The sequence below is a fragment of the Mycteria americana genome, chromosome 4 (genome assembly GCF_035582795.1).
Source record: "Mycteria americana isolate JAX WOST 10 ecotype Jacksonville Zoo and Gardens chromosome 4, USCA_MyAme_1.0, whole genome shotgun sequence".
In the NCBI taxonomy this organism is placed as follows: domain Eukaryota; kingdom Metazoa; phylum Chordata; class Aves; order Ciconiiformes; family Ciconiidae; genus Mycteria; species Mycteria americana.
The window spans coordinates 75,674,959-75,699,384 of NC_134368.1; the positions used below are offsets into that span (position 1 = coordinate 75,674,959).

The 24,426-nt window shown below is 37.8% G+C and overlaps 1 protein-coding gene across 15 annotated transcripts in view; it reads left to right on the plus strand.

Moving 5' to 3' along the window:
• The window catches only part of SLC10A7 (solute carrier family 10 member 7), a 152,414-nt gene that overhangs the window by 3,332 nt on the left and 124,656 nt on the right, over positions 1-24,426 (plus strand). For 7 of the 15 annotated variants that reach the window (XR_012775622.1, XR_012775623.1, XR_012775624.1 and 4 more), the window contains exons 2-4: positions 654-736; positions 6,141-6,277; positions 10,977-11,052. Coding sequence is in view for 10 of the 15 variants with exons in the window: in XM_075500970.1 (XP_075357085.1) it covers positions 654-736; positions 6,141-6,277; positions 10,977-11,052 (296 nt within the window). In the remaining 5 variants the exon portion in view is untranslated. Of the gene's footprint in view, positions 1-653; positions 737-6,140; positions 6,278-10,976; positions 11,053-20,129; positions 20,665-24,426 lie in introns of those variants that run through there. The other 8 variants (XR_012775626.1, XR_012775625.1, XM_075500973.1 and 5 more) reach the window with 2 other exon arrangements.

The following is a 24,426-nucleotide window of genomic DNA, read 5'->3' on the forward strand; positions in this document are numbered from 1 at the left end:
AAGCCTTTAATATAGTGGAACCCTTGGAGGTGCAGGCATCTGCCCTTGCTGATCTCACTGCAGCAGTGTGTCTGAAATGTGTTATTGTAGGGCTGGAATGAACCATTTTGCCACAGCCCTGTTGTGGGGAATAATGCAGAATTGTATTGCCCCAAGGAAATAATTGCAAGGTATGATTTGGTTTCCCCTGTGCAGGCAGCCAGACAGGTGTATGTGTTGTAGGGGAAGAAGTGAGAGGTAGATATGTGAACGATACTGATGGCCCTGTGGAGGGAGCAGCTAATATTTTTGAGTGTATGGTTTGAGTTTGCTGACGCTATGGGGATTCTCTGATGGCAGAGGAAAGCCCTGAAAAACTTCCTGTTTTCACATTTTCAGAATTTACCCGTTAGTTCCCAGTGACCTGTAATCATGGAAGCCAAATTTGTATGACATCATACTTCACTCTCCACTCACTGATTTGCTTTTATTTAAAAATGCATAGCATGCTTTCAGTAACTTAATAGAAACCCCATTCTTTTTATTAGAGACTGTAATGATTAGATTTTCTCCAGGTATTTTTCTAAGTATTCTCATTTACTTTTATGTGATATATGCATATCATTATCTCTCTGACTGTAGTTTACTTTGTTCTCTATGTCTATATTTTTTAGGACCTTTGAAACCAGAAGTTACCATAACTTACATTGCTGTTTCAGCTATATTCTTTAACAGTGGACTCTCCTTAAAAACTGAGGTACTGTAATTTCTCATTGCTTCATTCTTGTTTTGCTTATAAAGTTTTGTGTTGCTTTTGATCAGGTTTGAATGTAATTGGAATACCTAATTACTACACTGTTGTTGTTGATGCTGGGAGAATGGCTAACAGGAGAAAATAAATATTAGACATTTATGGAATAACCCCTCCTTGATTTCAGAAAATTCTTCACAAAGTAGTGAACGTGATGAGAAGGAGAGTGTGAATAAATTTCACCCATCCGTAGCGGATGGGTTGCTTGACTTTGCAGGGCTTTGACTAAGTGGAAGTGCTGAGCACAATTTTGAGACTGGAGCTACACCCTGGATGTGTCCCAAACCCAAATCAGGGTGAGACCCAAAAGCACACTAGCACCTGCCTTCTGCCACTCCTTCTGCACCTTGGCTTCCCCACTGCTCAGTTGAGATACAGGCCAGATAACTGTGCAAATCCTAGGGTAGAACTTTGTAGAGAACTAGGCAGAGAGGGGCTATGTGGAGTCTCCATGCCTCTGTAGGACACGAAGAAAAGGTGTGAGCTCTCTGTGCCTCTTTCCTTCATCTCACCTGCTCATGTGCTCTCTAAGTAAAACTGTTTAGGCTAGTCATTACAGGATTGATACAAGCAAGCAAAGATCTGGTGGCTTTAAGTTACCCCATTGGGTAGGCACAGGACAGCAGTTAGTATGAACAGAAAAGGGTTCCTCTGCAGATGCAAGGCCAATATATAGGCACAAAGTCTTGGCAGTCTTTTCCTATAGGATTTAGTTGTGGACAGGTGGACTTGAAGTGCCTGCACTCTGCTGCATATCACAGACATTGAGACTTGTTTCAGATTGTGAGTCACACATTTTTCAAAGAGGAACGATCTGGGAGTAAGAAGAGATGAAGGGGAGAACCTCTTAGTGATGTGTAAAGGAGGCACAGAGAAAGGAAATGGTGGCTACGTGCCAAGAAGAGAAAGAGCAGCCAGAGCTGAAGTGAAACATTGCATGTTCTTCTCCCAAGTGACTAGTAACTAGTTGAAGTGAAAAACTGCATCTCTTCTCCCAAGTAACTAGTCATAGGACGAGAGGAAATGGTCTCAAGTTGCGTCAGGAGAGGTTTAGATTGGATATTAGGAAAAATTTCTTTACTGAAAGGGTTATCAAGCATTGGAACAGGCTGCCCAGAGAGGCGGTGGAATCACCATCCCTGAAGGAGTTAAAAAAACGTGTAGACGTGGCACTTTGGGACATGGTTTAGTAGGCATGGAGGTGTTGGGTTGACAGTTGGACTAGATGATCTTAGAGGTCTTTTCCAACCGTAATGATTCTATGTCTCTGCTAGTCTAGTTTCTTGATTCCTTTTACACTGTTGGCTGTGCTAACAGGTGATGTCATTCATATGTTGCATGATACTAATGCCTAAAAGAATCATCATGATATTGTCCAGTTACCTTCTGGGCAAACTGGGATTTGGATGAACAGTGTGCATTCAACAAAAAAAAAGTTTCTATACCTCTATCATGGTTATAGTGATAAAGTTTCAAATGGAGGTGGTGTTTGAATTGATGGCAGCCTTCTCCTTCTGTGTGTCCTGGCAGTTCTGGCACTAGGGCCTCTAGTTCTGCTGGGACACAGTATAAATGAAGTGAATAACTTTAGTAAATTCTGCAGCAGCTATTTAGAGCATTGTGGTCTTATGGGGAAGCAGGAAGAACCATGTTATCTATTTGCCTGGGACAGTAATTAATCCTAATGGAAATAGGCTGCAGAGAGGCACTTTCTTCCACAGAGAAGAGGACCTGAAACACAAAGCCTGAGTAGTACTAATGGAGTAGAGTTTTCTGCTTTCAGGGTGAGGAATCTCTGCATGCACAGAAAAGATGTAAAACTTCTTTCCCTTTCACTAGTTTGTATCCTTGAAGCTTTGTATTTGTAAAGCAGCTGTGAGTGAGAGTGAAATCAGTAGCCTTATCAAAAGTCTTGACTAGATTCTCGGTGCTAGTGTACACCTAACTTTTTCCAGTTAAGGTGATGTGACTGACAGGTTCCTGGGCAATGTGTCATGTCCTACTTTGAACTTGCATAACTTTTTTTCATCTGTGGTTCTAAAAGCAATATATTGATGTAAATGAAGCTTTTACAGGAGCTGATTTTTATGTCCAGGCAGCTGGCCTCAGATCGTTTTGGAAACATCAGTTAGGACTGGTGCTGTACATCCAGCTTCATGTTCCCTCAAGAAGCTAAGCCTTTTCTGAATTTCTGTCTTGGGAATAGAAGATAAAGAGGAAGAAAAAGATTTCACTCATTGTATCTTGTGCTATTACTTTCTAAAATGTATGTTAAAGGCAATCCTTAAATGCGCCAGGAGGCCAGGTCATGATTTTATTAAGATACTTTGGAGCGTGTTTTAATTGTTTAAGGCACAACCTAAAGTTGGTATTATTAGTCAGTTAATGTATCTTTTTATTGGATTGTGAAGTAAATTGTTTCTGCTTTTGTCTTTATTAGTTCTTGACCTGTGTGTCAGCTGTTCTACCTTGGATAATATTGAAACTAGTTAGATCAAAACTAGTGTTTGGTATGCTTTATGAAATGATAAAAAGTTGTGTAAGTGTTAACAGAGGCTGTCTGATAAATATGACAAAATTAGAAATAGCTGATGTTCTTTTAAGGTTAGACTTCTGGTTTTATTTGCTGTGAAAGCGCATGCTCAAAAAAATTTGTTAACATGCATTCAGAAAGCATTTTACAAAATAATTGGCAGCATTCAAGGAGAGCCTGTCTGTGCATGGCCTTGTTATGTTTTCAAATCTAGAGGTCACTGAGGTCCTCTTAGATTTATAGAAATAGTCTGTGTCCAGGACTGACAAGAACATTTGATTCCACCTTAATATAATGCTCTTTCAGTTTTCAATGACTGGATGGCTTGCTCTTTTAAAGCAAATACCTCCTCCAGGGCCCCAGAAATTAAATCACGTACTTGAGTTATCCATTTCAGTGAGGAATTTGGCAAGCCACTGAAAACACTGTTCGCTCTGTGTGGGTATTTGCCCAGAGGAGTCCAGCTATGACCATCTAAGCATAGTTGGATGGCAACAGGGCTCCACACTGACCAGCGAGAGGCTAGGATAAGCTCTCTAAAGGATCTGAAATACTGGGAAAGACAAAGTAACCTGTTCTACCTGGTGTACAAAACCAGAGTCATAACTAGCAGCTTCCAGTAACTTTTCTGAGACTTCTGCTTTTTTGAGGACTACAGTTACCGATGTATTTTGGGACAAGTCCTTGTAGATGGCTTAAGAGGGTGAAGGCTGTTTGCCTCAGCGTTTGTTTTATGATATAGTCTAAGGTATTCTAAAAGGCAATCACTAGAGACATTTTAAAGACTGGTAATTTAGATCTGCAAAGACCTGTTCCACTAATACAGCATTCTTTCATAAGCTAGGTTGGCTGTGTTGTAATCGCCTTCCTTGCTCCCTGGAAGCTCTAACCAGTCTTTCCCAAGTTTTTGTCTTGGATTTTGCTTTTGAAAGTATCACAGAGTTTTCTTCAAATTATCTGTTTTTAAGGCATTTTCCAGTTGTAAAAATATTAAATTAAAAGGGCACTTCTGTATGTGCGATGGTGCCTAAGTTGGGGGTGCCTTCGTAGATTGGTCCACTAGGAAATCTGGGCTGGAGGTGACTTGGCAGGAAAGAAGGAGGAATTAGCAGCTTTGCTAAAAGAAGTCACTTGCTTTGGTTTTTCTCAATTGTATTACTTACTTTTAAAATGTACACTTTTATGTAGGTGTTTCCAGGTATCTTTTCTTCCCGCACAGGATGTGTTTCTACTACTAGACGTTTTATTTCTGCTTTCTTTTTGAGATAAGATGAAATAGTACTACAGTGAAGCTATTTATAACGCCATAGGTACTGTGACAGGTTATGTGTGTAGAAGGCCTGTTTTTTCATGCAGAGTAATACTAGCCTGCTTAAGAGCTTGCTTTATTTTAAAAACAATGTTTTTTCATTCAGTTAACCAAGCACTGAATGTAATTATATTTTCTTGGTAAAACTGGATCAAGATTACATTTCAAGTCCATGTTTTCTATAATGTGAAGAACAAGATATGAATGGCTGTGTATTTTTTTTGTGGAAGGTTTTTTTCCCCTAACACAAAGTTGGGAGATAATTTTATTATGCGAAATAAGGTAACAAAGACACAGTGCTGAATTGCTGGTACTTCCAGATGTATAATTACATCAGTATGCATTTGGATGGTCAAAAATGCAATATTCGATGGTGCTTCATAAAAGTTCAACTGTTTTGAAGCTGAGAGAGGGTGGCATTTGAAGATCAGCTGCTGCATTACTGTACGTGGAAATGCACTTTTTCATATATATATATATTTTAATGTATCTGGGGTGTCAGATAGCTGGAGAATCCTAGCAAATTAGGTTTTGAATAGAAGTGCCATTGGTTCTTTTCCTGTTGCATTGTTTACTTGAAAAGAGTGCTAGTTATTTTGAGAGAGAGGAAAAGGAATTTTTCTTCTTGATCTGTGAGAGTTGAAATGAGCTGAAATGTACAAGGTTTTTTCCTTGTACTCCAAAACTGTGTAGAAGATCCTTGGAGTGCCCAAAAAGACAGAAACAGAGACACAGAGAGCTAACTGAAGAGTTTATTGCGTAAGGATACTTGATCACCTCTCTGGAGTGCTCTTACACTATTTAGAATTAAGATTTTGTTTAGTCTCCAGCGGTGTTTTGCACTTTATTTCTCTGAATTTTATGGGTTAGCTGTTGTTAGCTTGTTATGGTCTTGGTATTCTTTCTTTGCTATTCTTCATCAGCCTAATTTTTTTTTCTATAAATTTCCTATCTGTTGATTAAAAAAAAAAATCAAAATCTGCTACGGTTTACTTTGCTTTTTATGTTTGTTAGTCTTTCCTTAAAAAAAACCCACCACAAATGATGACTGGTTGTAATGTAAACATCCCTTTTTCATGATATAAATGAGAATCACAGTTTGTGGCTCTCTTTAGACTAGAGAAACCTGAAATCACATGGACACTACAAGTTTTCCTTCCTCTTGATATCAGCAGTCAATAAAGTAAACAGGCCGTCAGCATAGTTAACACAGGTTTTGGAGCAGTGACAAAGTGCTAAGGCTGCCTGCTGAAAAGCTACTGTTATGAGAGCTACACTATTATTGAAGTGGTGGACAATTCTTTTGGAAAAATGCCCAGGAGCAGACAGAGCTTTTATGTTGTCTGGATGTACTTCATTATTAAAGAGGAGATCAGGTGATCCCTAAAGGTGCCTTTTTGACATGCACTCTCTTTGTATTATAAAGATGATCCTAGTTTTAAAAGCACAAACGTGATCTTACTTCAGCTGTTATGACTGCAACTTCCTCTCTTCTTTTTCTTTTGCAGGAGCTGACAAGTGCTTTGATGCATGTGAAACTACACCTTTTTGTCCAGATTTTTACACTTGTGTTCTTCCCAACAGCAATATGGCTCTTTCTTCAGCTATTATCAATCACACCTATAAATGAATGGCTTTTAAAAGGGTATGTTTAAGCATAATGGAGTGGAATATATTTGTAGCTGTCTTCTTAAAGGGCTGCTTATCCTGCAATGGGTGTTTTAAGACTTGTATTGTGAACAGATTTTGCTGGTTGTTTTTGTGCTTCAGCACTTCGCTGTTGAAAACACAGTACACACACAAGATTGTCCTTTCAGGAACCTGGTCACATTTTTAGAAAGTCTGGTCAGTTTGTTTCATGTGTATGGAGCTTGCAACGGGTTAGCTTTCTCTTTCACAAAACACAGCTGAAGTGCTGTGCTGGGTCTCAAGGAGGATGGGGAGGAAAGAAAACGAATGCTGAAGGAAAAACATAAGTTGGTGAATAAATACTGTGTATGCCACGTACTGGTGTTCCTTTCTCTTTTTAAACAGTCTGTATTGAGCATCTCTTGCATGTGTCCAGATCAGGGTTCAGTATCTGCTCCTAGCTACATTATGGAAAAAAAAAAGAGTAAAGTTTTTGTAGGAGGATAACTTTGAGATGAGGAGAACCGAAGGGTACCATGAGGGTACCATGAAAACAATGTGTTTTAAATCTTTGGTGTACTCTGCCAATGTGTGCTTCCAAAGGTGCATTGATGGTGCAGTAGTGATAGATGTTACAAAAAATCCTCCCCCCAAAAAAAGCTTTTTTCAGAATCAAAGGTCAATACCTAGCACCATGCAGCTATACTGGAATGTCTGAATGCAAAAATCAATTATTTTAGAAAACTACTTAAAGAATCCCCACTGTTTCTTACTGCTTGGTGAAACATTGCTTGGGGAGAGCTCTGCGTCTTAAAAGTTTAATGATAAAGCTGCTCGTGTTTATGTTTTTACAAGGCCTAAACCTAAAAGAGCATTTTGTTTTGTTTTTAAGAGGCTTCTCCAGGTATTCCACCAAGTGTGAAGTGGTCCAAATGATACTGAGAAGGTGAAATTGAGACGACATAATTTAAAAGTTAGCAGTTTTGCTTAACAGTGTTAGTACTTCAAGGAAATAACAAGGTTGCTATACCATGTCCATTTGCATTTGGCTCTTCATAGTAAAGGTTATTCTTTGAAGTAAAATGATTATGAAGTTTTTCCTCAGCTAGAACAGGCATGCGATTTTCCACAGTGAGCCAAAATTCCCTCCTAATCCGTGGGAGTCTCAGTTTCTGAAGTGCAAGGTGCAAGAGATTTTTGTGGGTTTTGTTCCTTGCAGCACTTCTCATTCCTTCGTTCCTATGATTCTTATGCCACTTTGGTTCTTAAGTATTTAAGGGACATGATCTGTTACATGCACAAGTATATGTCTATGTATACACATACACACCTGTGAAACTGCATGTAAAGCTACATATGTATGTATTTTTTTAAAAAAGAAACACTTGTATGTGTGTCTCCCTAAATGTGGAGCCTGAACCAGCTTCACTTTTCATGAAGGTGTGTCTGTGTTTTACCAGTGAGCTAGTATACTTATATATGTTTCAAGCTGCCTTGCAAACACTTCTTCCCAGAGTACTATTTCTGTTTGTTTTGGCTGTGTTTTACCTTTTAATGCAGTAACTCTGTTGTATTGAGACTTCATTCAAAGAATGGTCAGATTGAGGAGTTTAATGAAGGGATTATTTTTTTATTATTATTTATTTTTAAAAAGAGTGCTTTCTTGATAAATACTGCTGTTCAGGACATGCTCAGAGCAGCAGCCATTGTGTGGCCCTGAAGACATCCACTGCAAAGGGAGCCTGATGGGAGCTGTACCTTCAGTGCTATGCAGGTGCAGAAGATACTGAGCTCTGTCCTAACTCTAGGATAACACATTTTAAAGCAAGTACTTGCATGTCCATATATGTGTATGTGAGAGTGAGGAGCAGATGTGAGGAACTGCCTGTGCCTTGGCTGCTCTGTGTAACCAGAAGTTCATCCTAGTGCATCACAGCTGTAGCTTTTATTCCCTAGAAACACTGAAGTACCCTAATGAAAACAGGGGGGAACAAGATAGGCTTTGGCAAAGTTAATTCCTCATCACACATGTTTAGCAGAGCTTATAGTGGGAGCTAGTTGATAGTCCTCACAAAGGCCTGGAAAAACAAGCGTATGCTCCCAAGGGCACCCTTTGGCAGGGTGGCTCCCCTGGGGACTGTAGTTCACCACTCTCTACACAAGGTTATGCCTAAAGGGCACAGTCGACCCCACAGGTAATTTCCCATGTTGCGTCAGAATGAATGGTAGATTCTCCCATGCTCTTATAATGATCTGTTTTGCTGTAAATGTTATTTGGGAGGCAGATTCAGATGGTACCAGCTTTTCATCTGTGTTTCTACAGTTGGGGCTTTTTTTCCCCTCTGTCTGGGATGATATTAGGAGGCTTGTTGTTTTGCAATTATTTTGAAATATGTAAAATAGAGCAGAAGCTTACATCCTCCCATGCAGCTTTTAAGTTAATCTTTTGTTAGCAGACTAGATTTTGCATTGGCAGGATCTCTTTGGAAAGGAGTATGAGGCAACTTACTAAAGTTTGCACAGATTCGCCTCTTCTGCCACTCTTAGCATATAGCATTTACAGCACAGGTGGTAAGGCATGAGATGCAAAGATCTGGTACAACATATGGCTTTGGTAGTTCTGTACCTAAAATATGTGACTTTGGACCCTACTACTCAGTTGTCTGTAATGTATTAGCAGAACAGGTATTATTTATTGCCCTTCAGCAAGTGTTTGGACCCCTGATGTTAGTGCTTATGGCATGGCCTGAGCCAGTGGAGTGTTTCACTTGGTTGTTATCTATAGCAATCTGTTGGCCATTAGAGGGATTTGTTTGTATATTGGTAGTGTTACATGTAGTTGATACAAAGCAAGGAAAAAAAGTTGGCAAGTGCATGTTTCAATACACCTGATTAAAAGTATTTCCATTTAGTGTGTACCAGGCTTTTTTGTAGATTAATATGAAAAATAGCTTGAGAGTGATTTTTTTTTTTTTTTTTTTTTTTATTCCAAATGTATTATTTTAAATTTGAGAGGGTTCACAGAGATTGTGTTATTAAACCTTTCTCTTATAGTGTGGAAAATCCCTGCCTGCTGAGATGAATGCCCTTGCACATATTTTATACCACTCTGGATAACTTTGAACTTAATCCGCCCCTTATTAGTGCAGGTGAGAAGTTCAAGGAGCTGACTGCCGAGAAACCACATAGAAGAGAGATAACTATCGCAACCGATGTAGGGGATGGACATCAGAATCGCCATGCGTTCGTCTGCTGTGTATTTTCATATATGTTTCCAAACTTTACGCACCATTTCTTTTTCCTGTATTTCTTTTCTTTTCAATATGAGCTTTAAGTGCTGACAACTCTCTGCTTCCATAGCTTGCTTTGCTGTAAGCTAAAGGTACGATGTACTTCCAATGTCGTGCTTGGCACTTTGTGATTGGATTTATATAATGCTTACATTGGTTGTCTCTTTCCTTTTCCACAGTGTCTGTAGGTGACAAACTGAATACCATCATTGTCATTTACCTGTTTCTTCTATTTAAGCTTTTTGTATATTTGCAACCTATCAATTGCACTACAATATGCTCCCTATTGTTTGGATTTAATACTTCTGTTTGCTATAGCTTTTTGACACTGCGTTTCTTGGGGATGGACTAACACAGTTACAAGTGCAAAGTAGTTCACTGCTAGTAATTGATCTGAACTAGAATACTGTCTCAAACTTCAATACGTGAAAACATATGTAGATTCCATGCTTTTGCGGGTTTCGCAGACTGTTTTATTTCACGCCTTACCGTTTCTTCTAAGTCAACAGTTTTTCTTCAGAAGGCCTATTTTACTTAATTGTAGTCTGTTGTGGTATGTTCTTGTTGTTTCTAATTTCACATTTGATACAACTAATTTTTATAATAACCACTTTTTGTCGACTGTCTTTGAAAACAAAAGAAAGCTTACCGTTTTTTCTTACTTTGCAACAGCATTTACTATATGTCTCAATAATTTTGTTGCACAAACAGTGGAAAAAATGACAGATAATAGTAATGTATTTTAGATTTCTAAAATGCAGGAGAAATATTTTGATGTGTTGATTAATATAAGTCAGGTGATTTTTTCCAAGAAGTGAAAATATGCATAAAAATTAAACATATGATGGCCTTTTAATGTTCAGGAAATAAAAAGCTTAATTGTGATATTTTTTTTTTTTAGTAGGGGTTTGGTGAAAAACGAAGTAAAGTGGGAACCTGAAATAGTGAGCGTGGTTCTTCTTACTATTCTACTTAGCAGTAAATGTTCTTATCACTGAACAGCTTTTTCAGGAAAATAGGGGTTTACATCCTTATTTTCTTTCTTTTCCCCTTAGCTACAGGTATCTCAAAACACACTACAAACTTTACTACATCAGGACACATGATGCAGTTGTCTTTGCGATAGATGTGTAGATATCTTTGTGATATCTGTGTAGATACAGTACTACAGGTGGGGAAATGGAGTCACAGAGTGAGTTAAGTGGGTTTTAAATGGTGAGTGACGTGACTCTCCTCTGTGGTGGTTGGTAAGAGATGGCATAGAAATCCTGCCAGTTGGTGCAGGGCTGTAGCTGTAACACAAACTGATTGGGTTGCGCAGGTGATAAGATGATTGTTTCTACTAGGCTATTTGGTATTTTAAGGTTTTAGTGCACAGTGTTTGCATCACATGAGGAATGTAACATTTCTTTTTGTTGTTTTCAGCTTGCAGACAGTAGGCTGCATGCCACCTCCTGTGTCTTCTGCAGTGATTTTAACCAAAGCTGTTGGTGGAAATGAGGTGAGTTTTCATTTTGTTCCTGAATGCTTTTTTTAAACAGAAGTTCAAACAAATATTTATTTATGATGAGATCGTGTGGCAAAACACTGACTGCAATGTGATGCCATTGTGGTTTGTAAAAACTTTTAGAATTAAAGCTTGGGTATTGTGTTTGTGTCGAACAAGGGAAATAGTGTTATCTGCTGGTATTGTTCAAACCGAAAGAAGCTCAGTTTTCTGAGGTGATAGAAAAGTTTATGATAGAAATTGGTGTTAGAAGATTTCTGCTTGTTGCTGCACTGTAATTCCTAACCGTATAATGTTCACATGCTGTGTACTGGTTATCTCATAGACCATTTGCTCTATGGTGAAGAATTGCTCTTGCAGTGATTGTTTGGATGTGTTTAGTATTAAGAGGCCCTCTAGCAGGAGTTCCTCAAGCTTGAAGCTGCAAATGTAGCAAATGATGATGGAGACACGAAAATTCATTTAAATCTTATATTGTTATTTGTGACTGCATGAACTGAAAATTCTGGGAACGTGGAATTCTCTGACAGTGATGCACTGCAAAGTTCTCAGCAGATAGGAAATCCCAGAATTGAAGTTGTTTGTGCAAACTCAGTTTGGTCATGTTATATTTCTGCCTTAAAATGGCATATGCAGATGTCATTTCAGACTCTTTCTTTATTCACAAAACACTTGCTATTTTCAGGAAGATGAGGTAGACAGCATTTAGGAAATTAATCCAAGTGTGCTAATTAATGAGGTTGTTTCCTTTAGATCTGCTTCCTCATAACTGCTGAAGGTGGATGAGACCTAGTAGGTGAGGAAGGGAGAGAATAACACTAAAAGAGATTGGTTATAAAACTAGGGCTGCTGGGGTGCGGTTCTGGAGGTTAGAGCCAAATCTTAATTCAGCCGTAGAGCTCCTGCGTGAGGTTGGGTGAGTCACTTCAACCACATTTTTTAAATATGGCCATTAGTTGTGTACTTCTCATTTTCTGAGTTCAGACTCTTGGGACCGATTAATGTCAGCTTTGAAAACACATGATAGCACTGAAATAGATTGAAGTTGTACTTTGTACTGACAAAGTGCTGTTTAATTGCTCTATCCTCTGAAGAGAGACCCAAAGCATCTCAAGTCAAGCATCTCTAATTACAGGCAATCCTGATGCACATCACTGTCTCCCAGTTTGCTACCTGAAAATGAGAATCATAAAATTGTCTGATGGAGGTGCTGTGGAGTAATTAGTTATTATAAGGAAATAATTCAGGTACATAATAGTGATCAACAGAGAAATGAGAAGTTTTCTAGTTATGATTCTAGATGTAGGTGCTGTAAATTATGCAAAGATGCCACATGGTGAACAGTCAGGGTGAAATGAAGTATTGAATGAGTGCTCATTCAGTGTTAGCACTGTCTGTCCTATCCTTAGAACAAGGAAAAGATCCTCTGGAAAAAAATAAGGTGTGATTGGTTAGTTGAAGGCAATATCATACAGCATTTGTGTGCAGGAGTGAGACAGGTACTTTAGTTTCTTGACCATTAGAGTTCACTTTTTTATGGTAGTAGTCTTCTGGGGCGGTGGTGGTGGTGTGTGTATTTTATACCAGCTGAAAAACAGAAACTTTCTGTCATGTGAGACTTGTGTAAGTAATTGTATAAATCACTGACAAACTAAGCTTGAACTTCTGGTTCTTCTGTACCAAACCGGTGTTGGAAGAATGTGAAAATGCATACCTTGTTAGTGATTTTTTACAGATAGTTGCTGACAGTGGAGATAGAGTGAATCAAGAATTGGGTCTTGGGAATTGAGAGTTCTCAGTCAGGCTCTAGGAAGGTATGCAAAAGAGAAACACCCTTTAAGCACGCTCGGTGTAGACAAAGTCTGTGGAAAACTTATTGCCAAACTTGAGCGAGTTTCCAGTGCAAACATATTTTTGGAATTTTATGCTTCTGTGTCCTGGTTTCAGCTGGGATAGAGTTAATTTTCCTCCTAGTAGCTGGTATAGTGCTGTGTTTTGGATTTAGCATGAGAATAATGTGATAACACACTGATGTTTTAGCTGTTGCTAAGCAGCGCTTATACTAAGTCAAGGACTTTTCAGCTTCCCATGCTCTGCCAGCGAGGAGGTGCACAAGAAGCTGGGAGAGGGGGCACAGCCAGGACAGCTGACCCAAACTGGCCAAAGGGCTGTTCCATACTGTATGATGTCATGCTCAGTATAGAAACTGGGGGGAGTTGGTCGGGGGGCAGTGATTGCTGCTCAGCTGGGGACTGGCTGGGTGTCAGTCAGTGGGTGGTGAGCGGTTGCATCACTTGCTTTTCCTGGGTTTTGTTTCTTTCTTTCTTTTTGTTGTTTTCCTTTTAATTACATTTTTTAAAATTATTATTATTTAAATTTTTATTATATATTATCTTAATTATTAAACTGTTCTTATCTCAACCCATGAGTTTTCTTACTTTTGCTCTTCGATTCTCTCCCCCATCCCACTGCGGGGAAGGGTGAGTGAGCGGCTGTGTGGTGCTTGGTTGCCAGCTGAGGTTAAACCGTGACACTGTTTCATTCAGACTATTGTTATTTTTTTTTTTCTGAAGAACAGCAAATCACATCCCTTATGCTAGGGAAGAAGACCCTCTCACATCTCTCCTCGCCAAACTTCACCTACGCTGGTATTGATATATTTCTCTTTCTGACGTGAGCAGAACAATGCATTTTTTCCCATTTCAATTTAAATTCATTCTCATATACAAAGAATTTAAACCTGGGAGTCAACTGGAAATATAAGTGATTGTACTGTGAGAGTATTTGTTCATAATGTCTCTCAAACTGCTTTTGCCTTGTCAAGTGTGTATCCCTTACCTAGAGAAATTGATTTGTCTGAGGGTGTATCTACACTGCATAATGTAATATGAAGATAAATGAGCTTGCTCAGAAGCAACATAGTGAGGGAGCTCCACGTGAGCTAATTAGTCTGAGAAGTGTCCTGCTGCTGTAGAGTACAGGCACACCCTCAATAAGTGCTCTGAAGACCTCTTTAGATTTCTTGAAACACAGCACATGAGAGCTGTGGTAGTTGTCTGTGTTATGACGGTATAGAGGGTTTTAGGTTTTCTTTATCTAACTAGAAGTGACTGTTGAATGTCAGTTTGGACTTGAGTTATTCTCAAAGAAACATCAGGCACTATGGCATGGTAGAAGTAGTACTCACCTGGGGCTGAGGAAACATGGATTCTATTTTTAGCGCTGTCATTAACCTGTTGGGTAAAACAGAGTGGGGTATTGTGTCTCTGGAGTTAGCAGTAATAGATAATGGCAACTTTGTGAAGTGTTTGAAGATCAGTGCTGAAAAGCCTTATGTAAGAGCTATATTTTATTGTTCTGGGACAGGGTGATTAAGTATTTGCTCAAGTGCTTAGAAAGAGAGTCTACATCATTAGAAGCTACTTGAATGGGGGTTTTGCTGCATATCAATTAGAAAATTAGGTTGTGAGATGATAAAAGGAAGACATTTTTGTTAATCTTACAAGGATCTGGTTTTTTAATTGACACATACCTGAGGGCACAAAATAAAATGTTCTGTTTTTGTTGGCTAAGGAAGGTGTGGTCACCAAAGCTGATACTAAGACTTCTGATTAAACTGTGTTTGTCGTTGAAAAAGTTAATGTTCTGGGATTGTAAGTACAAATCTAGGTAAGCTAAAAATTTTTGCTATTAAACACTGACAGTTAAATAATAACTATAAAATCTATCAGTGTTTGTTTTCCTGATGGTTCAAACATATGGTATATCAAAAAAGTGTATCTAAGCTTTAAGTCCTCTTGCTCTGTGTATAAGAATACAACAGCTGAACAGTTACTTATGAGTGCAAATGAAAAATTGTCCAAAGCAAAAATAAATCTTCCTTCTTCCTATACATTGTTTCATCACCAACCCTGTGATCTATACTGCTTTCAAGTTTCTAGTCTTAGCAGCTGTTAGGTGTGCCTTCCAAACTCTACCACGTTAGCCATTTGTATTACTCTGCAGTATGCCTGGTAGATGAACAGGATGGTTGGGGCATTCCAGAGGGAATAAGTCTTTATCCAAAGCCCGTTGTCAGCTGTAGCCTTCCATTAATAAGGGAAGACAATCAAGCCAGTTAGCACCTTTGCTTGCTGTAGCTGTGATATTATGGTGGGGAAAAGCATTATATTTGGAAGCCAAAAGGCTTCCAAGTCTTTTGGTGTTTGAGGGTGAAGATTAACATCTTCACTCAGCTCTGATGCATCAGTGGTTTGGTGGCTTGTTTTAGGGGACTGGAAAGAGCTTTCTTCGCAAGTCATAGGGATTGTAGGGGGGAAAGATCTCTGTAGCTTTATAAGAAAGAAATGGAAAGACAGCAAAGAGATAATCAGACAGAAAACCAGTAGCAGATTTTATAGGTGTATTGGATTGCCGTAATCAATGGAGGAGAAATCCAGTGTTGGCATTAGCAGAGTGGAAGAACAAAAGATTCTAGCTGCAAAGAAAATAATGGAGTGACTAGCTCACTCTCAGTACTGCTTGTTACATGACACTTAAGACAGACTTCTCAAATCTCATTTCCTTACATATTGCCATTGATGGTAGTGGCAGCAGCAGAGGTGTTTAGCTGTTCAAGACAGTGTTTCTGTACCACTTCAGAATAACTTGTGTACTAGTAGTGATAAAGGTACCGTGTTTTGAAAACGTCTGATTTGTGGCATTGTAAGATATTTACCTGTGGTTGTCGTAAGAAGATACGGTGGAGATTAAAATTTCTGTCCAAAGATCTGCCTTTATAATTCAGACTATCTAGGAGCTCGTATCATTCTATTCAGAGAGGTGTTGGCAAATCAGAGATTTAAGTAGTGGGGAGGGAAACTGTGTGCTCTCTGAAAATCTTGGCTTTTGGAGGAGAGGAAGATGATTTATGGCTATTCTATCTTTTGGTGGAAGTAGCTGTTCTTGATGTGATGAGCAGAAATACAACTTGTCTAGTAGGGCTACAAATTCACACCTATTGACTCTGTGACCCATTCTTAGGTTTCTTCAACTCCTCTCCCTGGTCTCTCTATGATGTGTGGTTCTCTCAGCTCTTCTTTCAACTCTTGTTTCTTCTCTCTGTTTCTCCCTCTTCATCCTGATTTTTCCATCATTCCTCTTATGATCTCTTCCTATATGATATTATTTTCCTTAACCCTGCAAAAAACTTTCTAAAACAGCCTATTCCTAGCTCTTCTTGCAAATACATTTAGTTCGTTAGCAAAGCCAGTTTCAAGTACTGAATTTAATTTGATGCATATGAAGCCCTACATGTACAAAACAATGTTCATATGTACACTGGCAAAAAATAAGGAGGGATCACCACGAGAAATCAAAATCTAATTTTTAATTTGGTAATATTTTCTGAATTACTTAGTCGTTTCTGTCATCAGTAACACTTATGAAGTCTCTTGATTTGTGAAGAGGACAGTCCATGTAGTTAAAAAAATTGGAATGAAAAACAGAAGGCCTTAGTTTTGTTCTTTGCTCTTGTTGAGCTGTGAAAGGTCAGGATTTTAATGACATTATAGCGTCTGACAGCATAGAAGGCTTTTTGTGTTATTTTTTTTCAAAAAGTCTTGTTTTTCAGTGAAACTATAAAACCCATTTCTTTAAAAGTCTGCTTCTAACTATGTGTTTCTGCAAGAGAGACACAAATAAATATGTCAGCCTTTCAAGGTGCAGTAAAGACAAACCTATTAAAAGCTCGGAAATCCTCAGACAGAAATGCTGTAGAGATGCCAGATATTAATACAAAAGTATTCAGACAGAAAATGTCATACTCTCCTTAAGAATCAAAGTAATGAAGAAAAGAGATTGAAAATTAGATCTATAAGTCTATTATCAGTTTGGGAGAAAAAAACAATTTGTGATGACTTTTATGGCAGCTTAATGACATCTTTTTGAAAAGTGTAACATAACAGGCAAGAGCTGTGATGGAATTGTATAGATAAATCGTGGCAGACAGTTCGTTTTATTGAAGAATACTTTGGCTATTTTGCTATCTCATACACAACAAAACCATTGAGGTTTGTTTTTTTTTTTTTTTTTTTTACTTAAGCTGTAGCTTGTACAAAATCTCTTAATCAAGGTGCTGATTTATGTTTTTGCAACTTTCATGCAGATCTGCTATGCCTTTTGTAAAACAAGGTGTTGCATATATAAGACAAGATGTTGAAATACAAAATAGCCTGTAATGAAGAAATCTAGAAAGGTATTTATGAAATAAGATATAAAGTAAAGAAAGAGTTCTAGTTTTGACTTTTAGATTTGTGATTTGAAGCAGATGTAGAATGTAAAACCGAATATAAATTTGCAAGGTCCATAGCTAGCCTTTCTGGAAAAGAATCAAGGGAGAGTAGTAACACTTTGCCAACAATTTATATACAATAGTTTTAACTGATATTTTAAAATAAAGAGCATATGAGTACTTTCTGAGAAATGAACACTGGAAGATTCCTCTGTTTGACAGTGGTGGGGTTTTTTTAAGTAAAAACAAAAAAGTCAACCCTAACACTACTGTAAAGTCACAGGAAAGATATTGATTTCTCTAAAAATATCTGAAGTTCTTTGAACTGTGTATACATGTACATTAACCTTTTAAAAAACAAAATAAAATGAATAAAAAGAAGTACAAGCTCTAATGGTTTGTGATTCATACACTGATGCACCAGTGTACCAAGAGTGTTTACCCTTGGAAGGTAACACATAAACATTACGAAACAAAATCGTGTAAGATCTTCAGATAAACTATATGTGTCATGATATTTAGTTGTCTTCTATAATATAGTTTTTTCTTCTCTAAATATATGTAAAAATTTCCAGTAGCGTTGTCTAAAATTTGATTCTAAATTGCACTTAAAATATTCATATTTTTAGGCTTTGTTTATGAAAGGGTAAGTAATTTCATTCTATTGTTTTTAAATTTGATACTGTAAAAGGAAAAAACCTACAGTGAAAATGTGGGGTTTTTTTTTTATTTCCTAAGTAATAAATTTTGTTTGCCCACACAGATTAAATATTTCTAAATGAAAATGTAACCAACTCTACCATTAGATACTACATTGAAGTCTCTGGGAAATGTATGTCGGTGTCAGAGGACAAATTTAGGGAAGATGTCTGTACTTCACATGTACAAATATAAAGAATTAACTGTGTCAGCATAAGCCTTGTATGTACATAGGAACTGTTGTGCTATTAAATTCACCCACTCTATTCTAGTATTACAGTCTAATTTTTTATGTATCCTAAGAGTTTACTTTTCTTTTATCATTACTGTGCTTTGAGCAGATGGTTTTTATTGAACTATTTATTGACACTTAGGGTTTTTTCCTTCCCTGAGTGGTGAGTGCATTTTATATCCATCAATGCATAGGAGTAGCCCAAATTATTACTTACAATATGAATTTCATCACTATAATGTGTCCCAGTCACGCAGCTCCATTAGATATCTCTAGAATTCCTCGTCGTCTTCTCAAGTCTTCTATAACCCAAAGCAATTGTGGAATCTTCTGGGTTTTTTCCCCCTCTCTCACTGTTCTCCTTTCATTTATCACTAGTAGTTCTAATACAGATCCACTATTAAAACTGTTCAGAATGGAAGGAATTTTCAAAGGCATTCAGCTCTGCTCTTAATTCAGTGGAAGCAAATTCAGGCTAACGGTGAGACTTCTGAAATCCCCATATTCGAGCACTTCACCCCCAAACTCCTGACTTCAGTGTATATGAAGTTTCAGATTCTCCCAACACCTTTGAAAAGCAGATGATTTTACTACCCTAAAGTATCAGTGGTTGAGTTAGACTTCGAATAAAAGATTTGGTTGCCAGTACCTCTAACTCAGGGTCTTTCATAGAGCTCATAAGGTGTCCAGTGGAAAAAGCCCCTCTCCTACACTCCTGGGAGTGTAAGAGATTAGGGAAGTGCAAGAAAATATATTAAATCTCTTAACTGCACAACGTTATGTATTAGATGTATGACACGGAACTTGCAGCCTTGTGCATGTTCAGCCTTCCCAAATCTGGGGTGCTTGTAGCAGCTCTGCCATAATCTAGAAAATTGTAAAATTGTCTGTTTAAATTATGCTAAACTGCTTGGACTGTGGCTGGAAACTACTTGGAATCATCATAGCCTTGTGTTTTTATGACTGTGTTTGCCCAGCTGTCCTAGATCTGAATTTAACAAGAGTGTTTTCAGAAGCTTTGCTGTTACTATTCTACAGTGCTTGACTGGGGAGACCTGGTTTTTTGTCTGCTATGGGACATTCAGTGACCCTGAAAGCTGTGGCATAAAGAAGCCAGGACAGAAGAAGAGTCTTGCTCTCATGCTTGACAAAAATGACCTTTTAAAGCAAGGTGGTTTTGTATTTGTCTTGGTCTGCAGGTTAATTCAGTGTAAAATGATAGTGTGCAAGAGCTTCCTTTATTTAGCAGGGAGTGCTGTATGAAATGCTTTGCCTATGCAAAGCAAGCATTTTTAGCTGTTTGAACAAATCAGTAATACTTCTATTAAAGCATTTGCAGAGAGTGGGGTCTACTGGCCCCCTAAAATTCAGCTTCTGTATTCTCTGGTGTTTAATCTTTATGGCTGTTTGAAAAAGAGATTGCAGATATTTTATAGCGAGGGAAATGTGTTACCTGCTCTCCCTTCCTCAGTCTTTGAAAGGAAAGGCTATCTTTTGGAGAGCAGTGAAGACTGGAAATATTTTTCTGAAGGTGACAGCTTCAAAAAGTTACAAGTGATTTGTTTGCAGTGGAGTGTTTTACGCAGTCTTAATTCCCTTGAATGCCTGCATGATGCCAGCATTCACTGTGTAAGGGTTGTTTTCTAATGGCTTTCTTTTGGCAGAGCAGTGCAGTTGTTTGCTGGCACTGAAATCCAGTGACATGCTTCTGGTTCTGCTGTCCCTCACCTGTTGGCTTACAAAGCAAATGCTAATTTAATATTAATTTTAATAGTAAGTGAAGTGTTTAATCATTGCATATGCTAGGATTGGTGTTGAATCACTGATACAGAAGAACAGAAACTATTCAGCTTTGTCTGTTGCTTGTAGGTGGCTTATTTTCTACCATGAACAATAAAGGTGGTTCCTTTGACGTCTGTTCATGTGTTCACCTGTCTCTGTGGACCTGGACCCTCTTGCACGAAGAGATACTACTGCAAATGGTTTAGCATGACTGTTGGTGGCCGCAGCGCTGTGACTGGGAATGAAAACATCTATTTATAAAACTAACAAAAGCCAACATGCAACAGTATTGATTGTCAAAAATGGAATTAATTCAGTATTTCTTTCTAAAAAGAACATTTGGAATGGTAATGTGTAACGCATTGCTAACATTTTGAAATCTGAAAAATACCTTTTACGTATGACTGTTTGCAGCTCACTGCAGATAAATCAAAATTAAACATGTCTATTGAGAAGACAAAATGCCCTTTAGGAATATCTTTAGTGGATTTAGTCAAGGATAGCATTACTGTTCTTGAAATGTGCAAGTTCTGAACACTGGCTTGTAAAGAGATAATGTTACAGTGTTTCGCCTTTCTTAAATTTGTCCTTTGTGTGTTAACATGAAACCTTCAGAGTATTTCACTTGGGACAGTTTTTGTTTCTATCCAAGCACATTTTTATCTGTTATGAATATATTTGCTTAGTGGCTAATAATAATATATAGGAAAGAAGGCAATCAGGCTTGCAAATTCAATATTTCTATAATTTGGGGTTTTTAGCTCTCCTTTTGGGTGTGCAGTATTAAGTCCTGATTTGTGGAAATCATAGCTGTAAAACATGAAGCAGGATTTTCAGTTAAAATTACTATTATCTTTAAATTTCATTCTTTATCAAGAAAATGAAATTGATTTTATTATCCTTTTTTCATCATTATGATTATGAAAGAGCATCATGAAGGTTTTTGTCTTCTAAATTGTTTGTCAAACGATTATATTCAATATATGTTAAGAAAAAGTGTCTTACATTCTATGAGGAAAACCTCATCTGTGTGGAGAGACAGAACAAATTTCTAGATTATTTATATTTAAATAAACTTGGGCGTGTTTATTTTTAATGTTTTTATAGAACTCTTATGAGAAGATAGGATATTGTAAAAGTGTTTCCAGTTTGTATTTTTCTGTTAAACTGACTTTTTTGTTCCTTTGTTAGTTAGAGCATTTGGCAAAAAATGTGGAGAGGAGTAGAGCAGCAAATTTTCTCTGATTTCAAAGCATTAAATAATGCTCCAGTTTCTGGAAAATATTGGCCCTATTATGAAGTCTGAAAACAGCAAGCTGCTGGTAAACTGTTTCTGGACATGTTGAAGAAAAGCCACATGCCTCCTGGGAACAGTTGTTCAGACATGAAGGCCCCATGGCCGGGTGCTTTCCTGCTCAGCTAGGATTTTTGCAGGTGTTCCCTTGTGCATATGGCCTTTTCTGTCTGAAATCCACTACTTCTAAATTAACAGGGATGGAGGGGAAACAACACCTCTTGGAGTACCTGTACCAGAGGCTTAAACTCTTGTACTCACATGGGAAGCCCCTATGAGAAGATGGTAGCGTTTAGGAAATTTTGAGGGGCAGGAGACTGGCAAAGGAGCATTAGTGCGTTCACTCTGCTATAGGTGCCCTGAAAGCACAACAGCCCCTGATTGTTCATCTGTGTGATGGAGGAGAAGACGTTTTACCATTAAATAGAATCTTTGCCAACCCATTCAGTACCTTATCATATATATCGGCACCACAAGCTGCATTTCCAGCCCGTTTGCTTCTCTGGCATTTTGGGTCCCCTTGCCACCCTCAGCCTGACCTCTCAAGGTCCGTGCTGTCTGCGTCCGAATCCTGCCCTGCCTCAGGCCCTTGTACGCATCCTCAGGGAGTTAGCACCAACTGCCTGGCTGCTCTGCGAGACCGTGCAAGGCAGAGGCGAAGTGGGAACTGGTAGGAGCCATGGACTAGGGCTGCAAGCCAGTGCTTGAATTTAAGGTAAATAACGTTCCTGAAATAACTTTCCCCAAGATTCAGGGGAACAAAAAACTTGCCTTATATTGAGGTGGATACAGTAGTTCTGACTTCATCTATTTATTTTTAATAATAAAAGGATGTTTAGTAAGAAATACTTGAGCAAACGAAGAAGCTAGTGCACTGCTTATCGGCAAAGAAGTCAGCAGCCATAGTCTAATGCAGCAATTCTGGTAATTATGTGGCACATAAACTAAAGATAATATTACTGTGCTTGAACTGAATTGTGTTTGTGCTGCTAAGTCCAGAGCAACAGTGTATTTCCTGAATTAGTTTGTCAATTTATATATATTACTTCTTCCATGAAATTTTGAAACTCCCTATTTTAGCGAGTATTGTGGATTATTGCAGCAAGATTTCCAAAATGTTGAATTTCTGGTGTGTGGATGACTTTGCTTAGCTAGGCCTTTTTGTTGTTATATTTTGTAATGATCTAAATTCATTTTGTTTGTTGATATTGTTGCAAAATGTCCATAATGTATACGTCAGTGTATACTTTGATGCATACTGTGTAAGTGTTTCAGCTCCAACTGCATATCCAAAACCTTTTAAAAGGAAATCTCAATGAGCCCCATGGGGCAAAGTAAATTATTACATGTGGTGAACTCTTAAGTCATAGACCAAGGTCATGGCAGTGAGAGTGGATTTCAAAAAGGTTTTATCTGTGCTTGGAAAGCAAATGAAATCTCTCATCATTAACTTTAGAATTATAGTTATAAGAGGATTTTCACTAGAGGTGAAAGATCAAGTTCATGGCGGACATAATGGAGTCTGAAAAGTTATTTCTCAGACATAATACTAGGGCATGAAACACTCACTGAGGTTTTCACATTATCGATGGGGAGTTTACAGCCTCTAATCCGGATACTGAAGATCAGAATCACTGTAATTATTACTATCTACTGTGGCTTTATTTCAACCTTTTCAGATGAAAAAACCCACCAACCTCTTTTTTGTAATATTGTAAAGACTTTTAGAAAAATTTCTTAGCTTTTCAGCTGTGTCAGTCTCTGTCATAGCATACAGGCAATACCTTCCTTAGTTAATAACAATAATCCTTCTATAGAAATATAATTTAGTACACCTGAATGAACTTCAGTCCCTAATGAATTAATCGAGGCACAAGTGCATGCAGTGATACGGTGTCTCTGTCCTTATTTGTTGAGAGTTCACATAAACCAGAAAGGACAAAGGTTGAAGGGAAACAGGGCAGAAAAGCCTAAGTAGAACTAAGGTTTTTAGTGACCTGGACTATTATCCTGTCAGTGGAAATGGATATTCATTTGTCTGTTTATTCAACAGACTTTCACATTTTGCTAGACTTTGCATGTGTGCATGCATACATTTCAGTGGTACCAATGAGCAGCAGAAATCTGCTCAACAGTAGAGAGTCTGAACTCTGTGCCTGCATCTTGGAATGGTTTTGCAGATATCCCTGCCAATAACAGCACTCGCTTGTTCACAGAGTTTACAGTGCTCAATCTGTTTGCTTGTAGAAGTGTTGAAATTTGCCAGTGATGTACTGTGTTTAAAAGTAGAGAATCAAACAACCATCAGCAAAAATGAATCCCTTCATATTTGTGCTTTCACTGTCATGAAAGTTATTACATTTACAGGAAAGTTTCAGCTCTTGTGATTTTATTTGGAAGAGTCTGTTTAGTCCTGTTTTCATGCCATTTCACTTCTAGGTAAAATTTAAGGTTTTGGTGGTGTTTTTTTTTTTTTTTTAATCCTTCCATCTACTTTAAGAAGAGGTATTTGTTAAAAGGTGCATTTGTTCCCCGAGTTACAACTACAAATAACAAGTACATATATATTTTTGGCAAGTGATATTTTAATTTCTTTGAAAATATAAAAAATATAAACTAATTCTACAGTAAGAAGATTTTGTAACTGGAACTAGAGAAAGTCAGCTCTGAGAGTAGTTATCAGGTTTTATTCTACTTAAGCAAAATACTTTGTTTAAAAATGAGTGTGCTTTTAGGGAAACTATTCATATATTCAATATATGTGATTTCTTAAAAGACCTATGAGAAGAGGAAGCATAAGCTGGATTGATAGGTTACCTGTAATTCAAGAAATGACAACATTAAAGTTGGACATAAAATCTCAGTTTTGATCTATGGATGTGTTTTATGCTTATATTTTAAAATGGGATGTGATTATGCAATTTAGAAAATATATCCTATAACATCTTTTTTTCTGTAATGTTAATGTCGTACGTGTTATCTCAAAAAATACTTGCTGTGCTTTCATTATCCAAATGGTCCAGAATATCTGTATTGAGTGAGACTTTCTATAGAGGTTATGTTCTCTAAGGTGTATATTTTTAATAATTT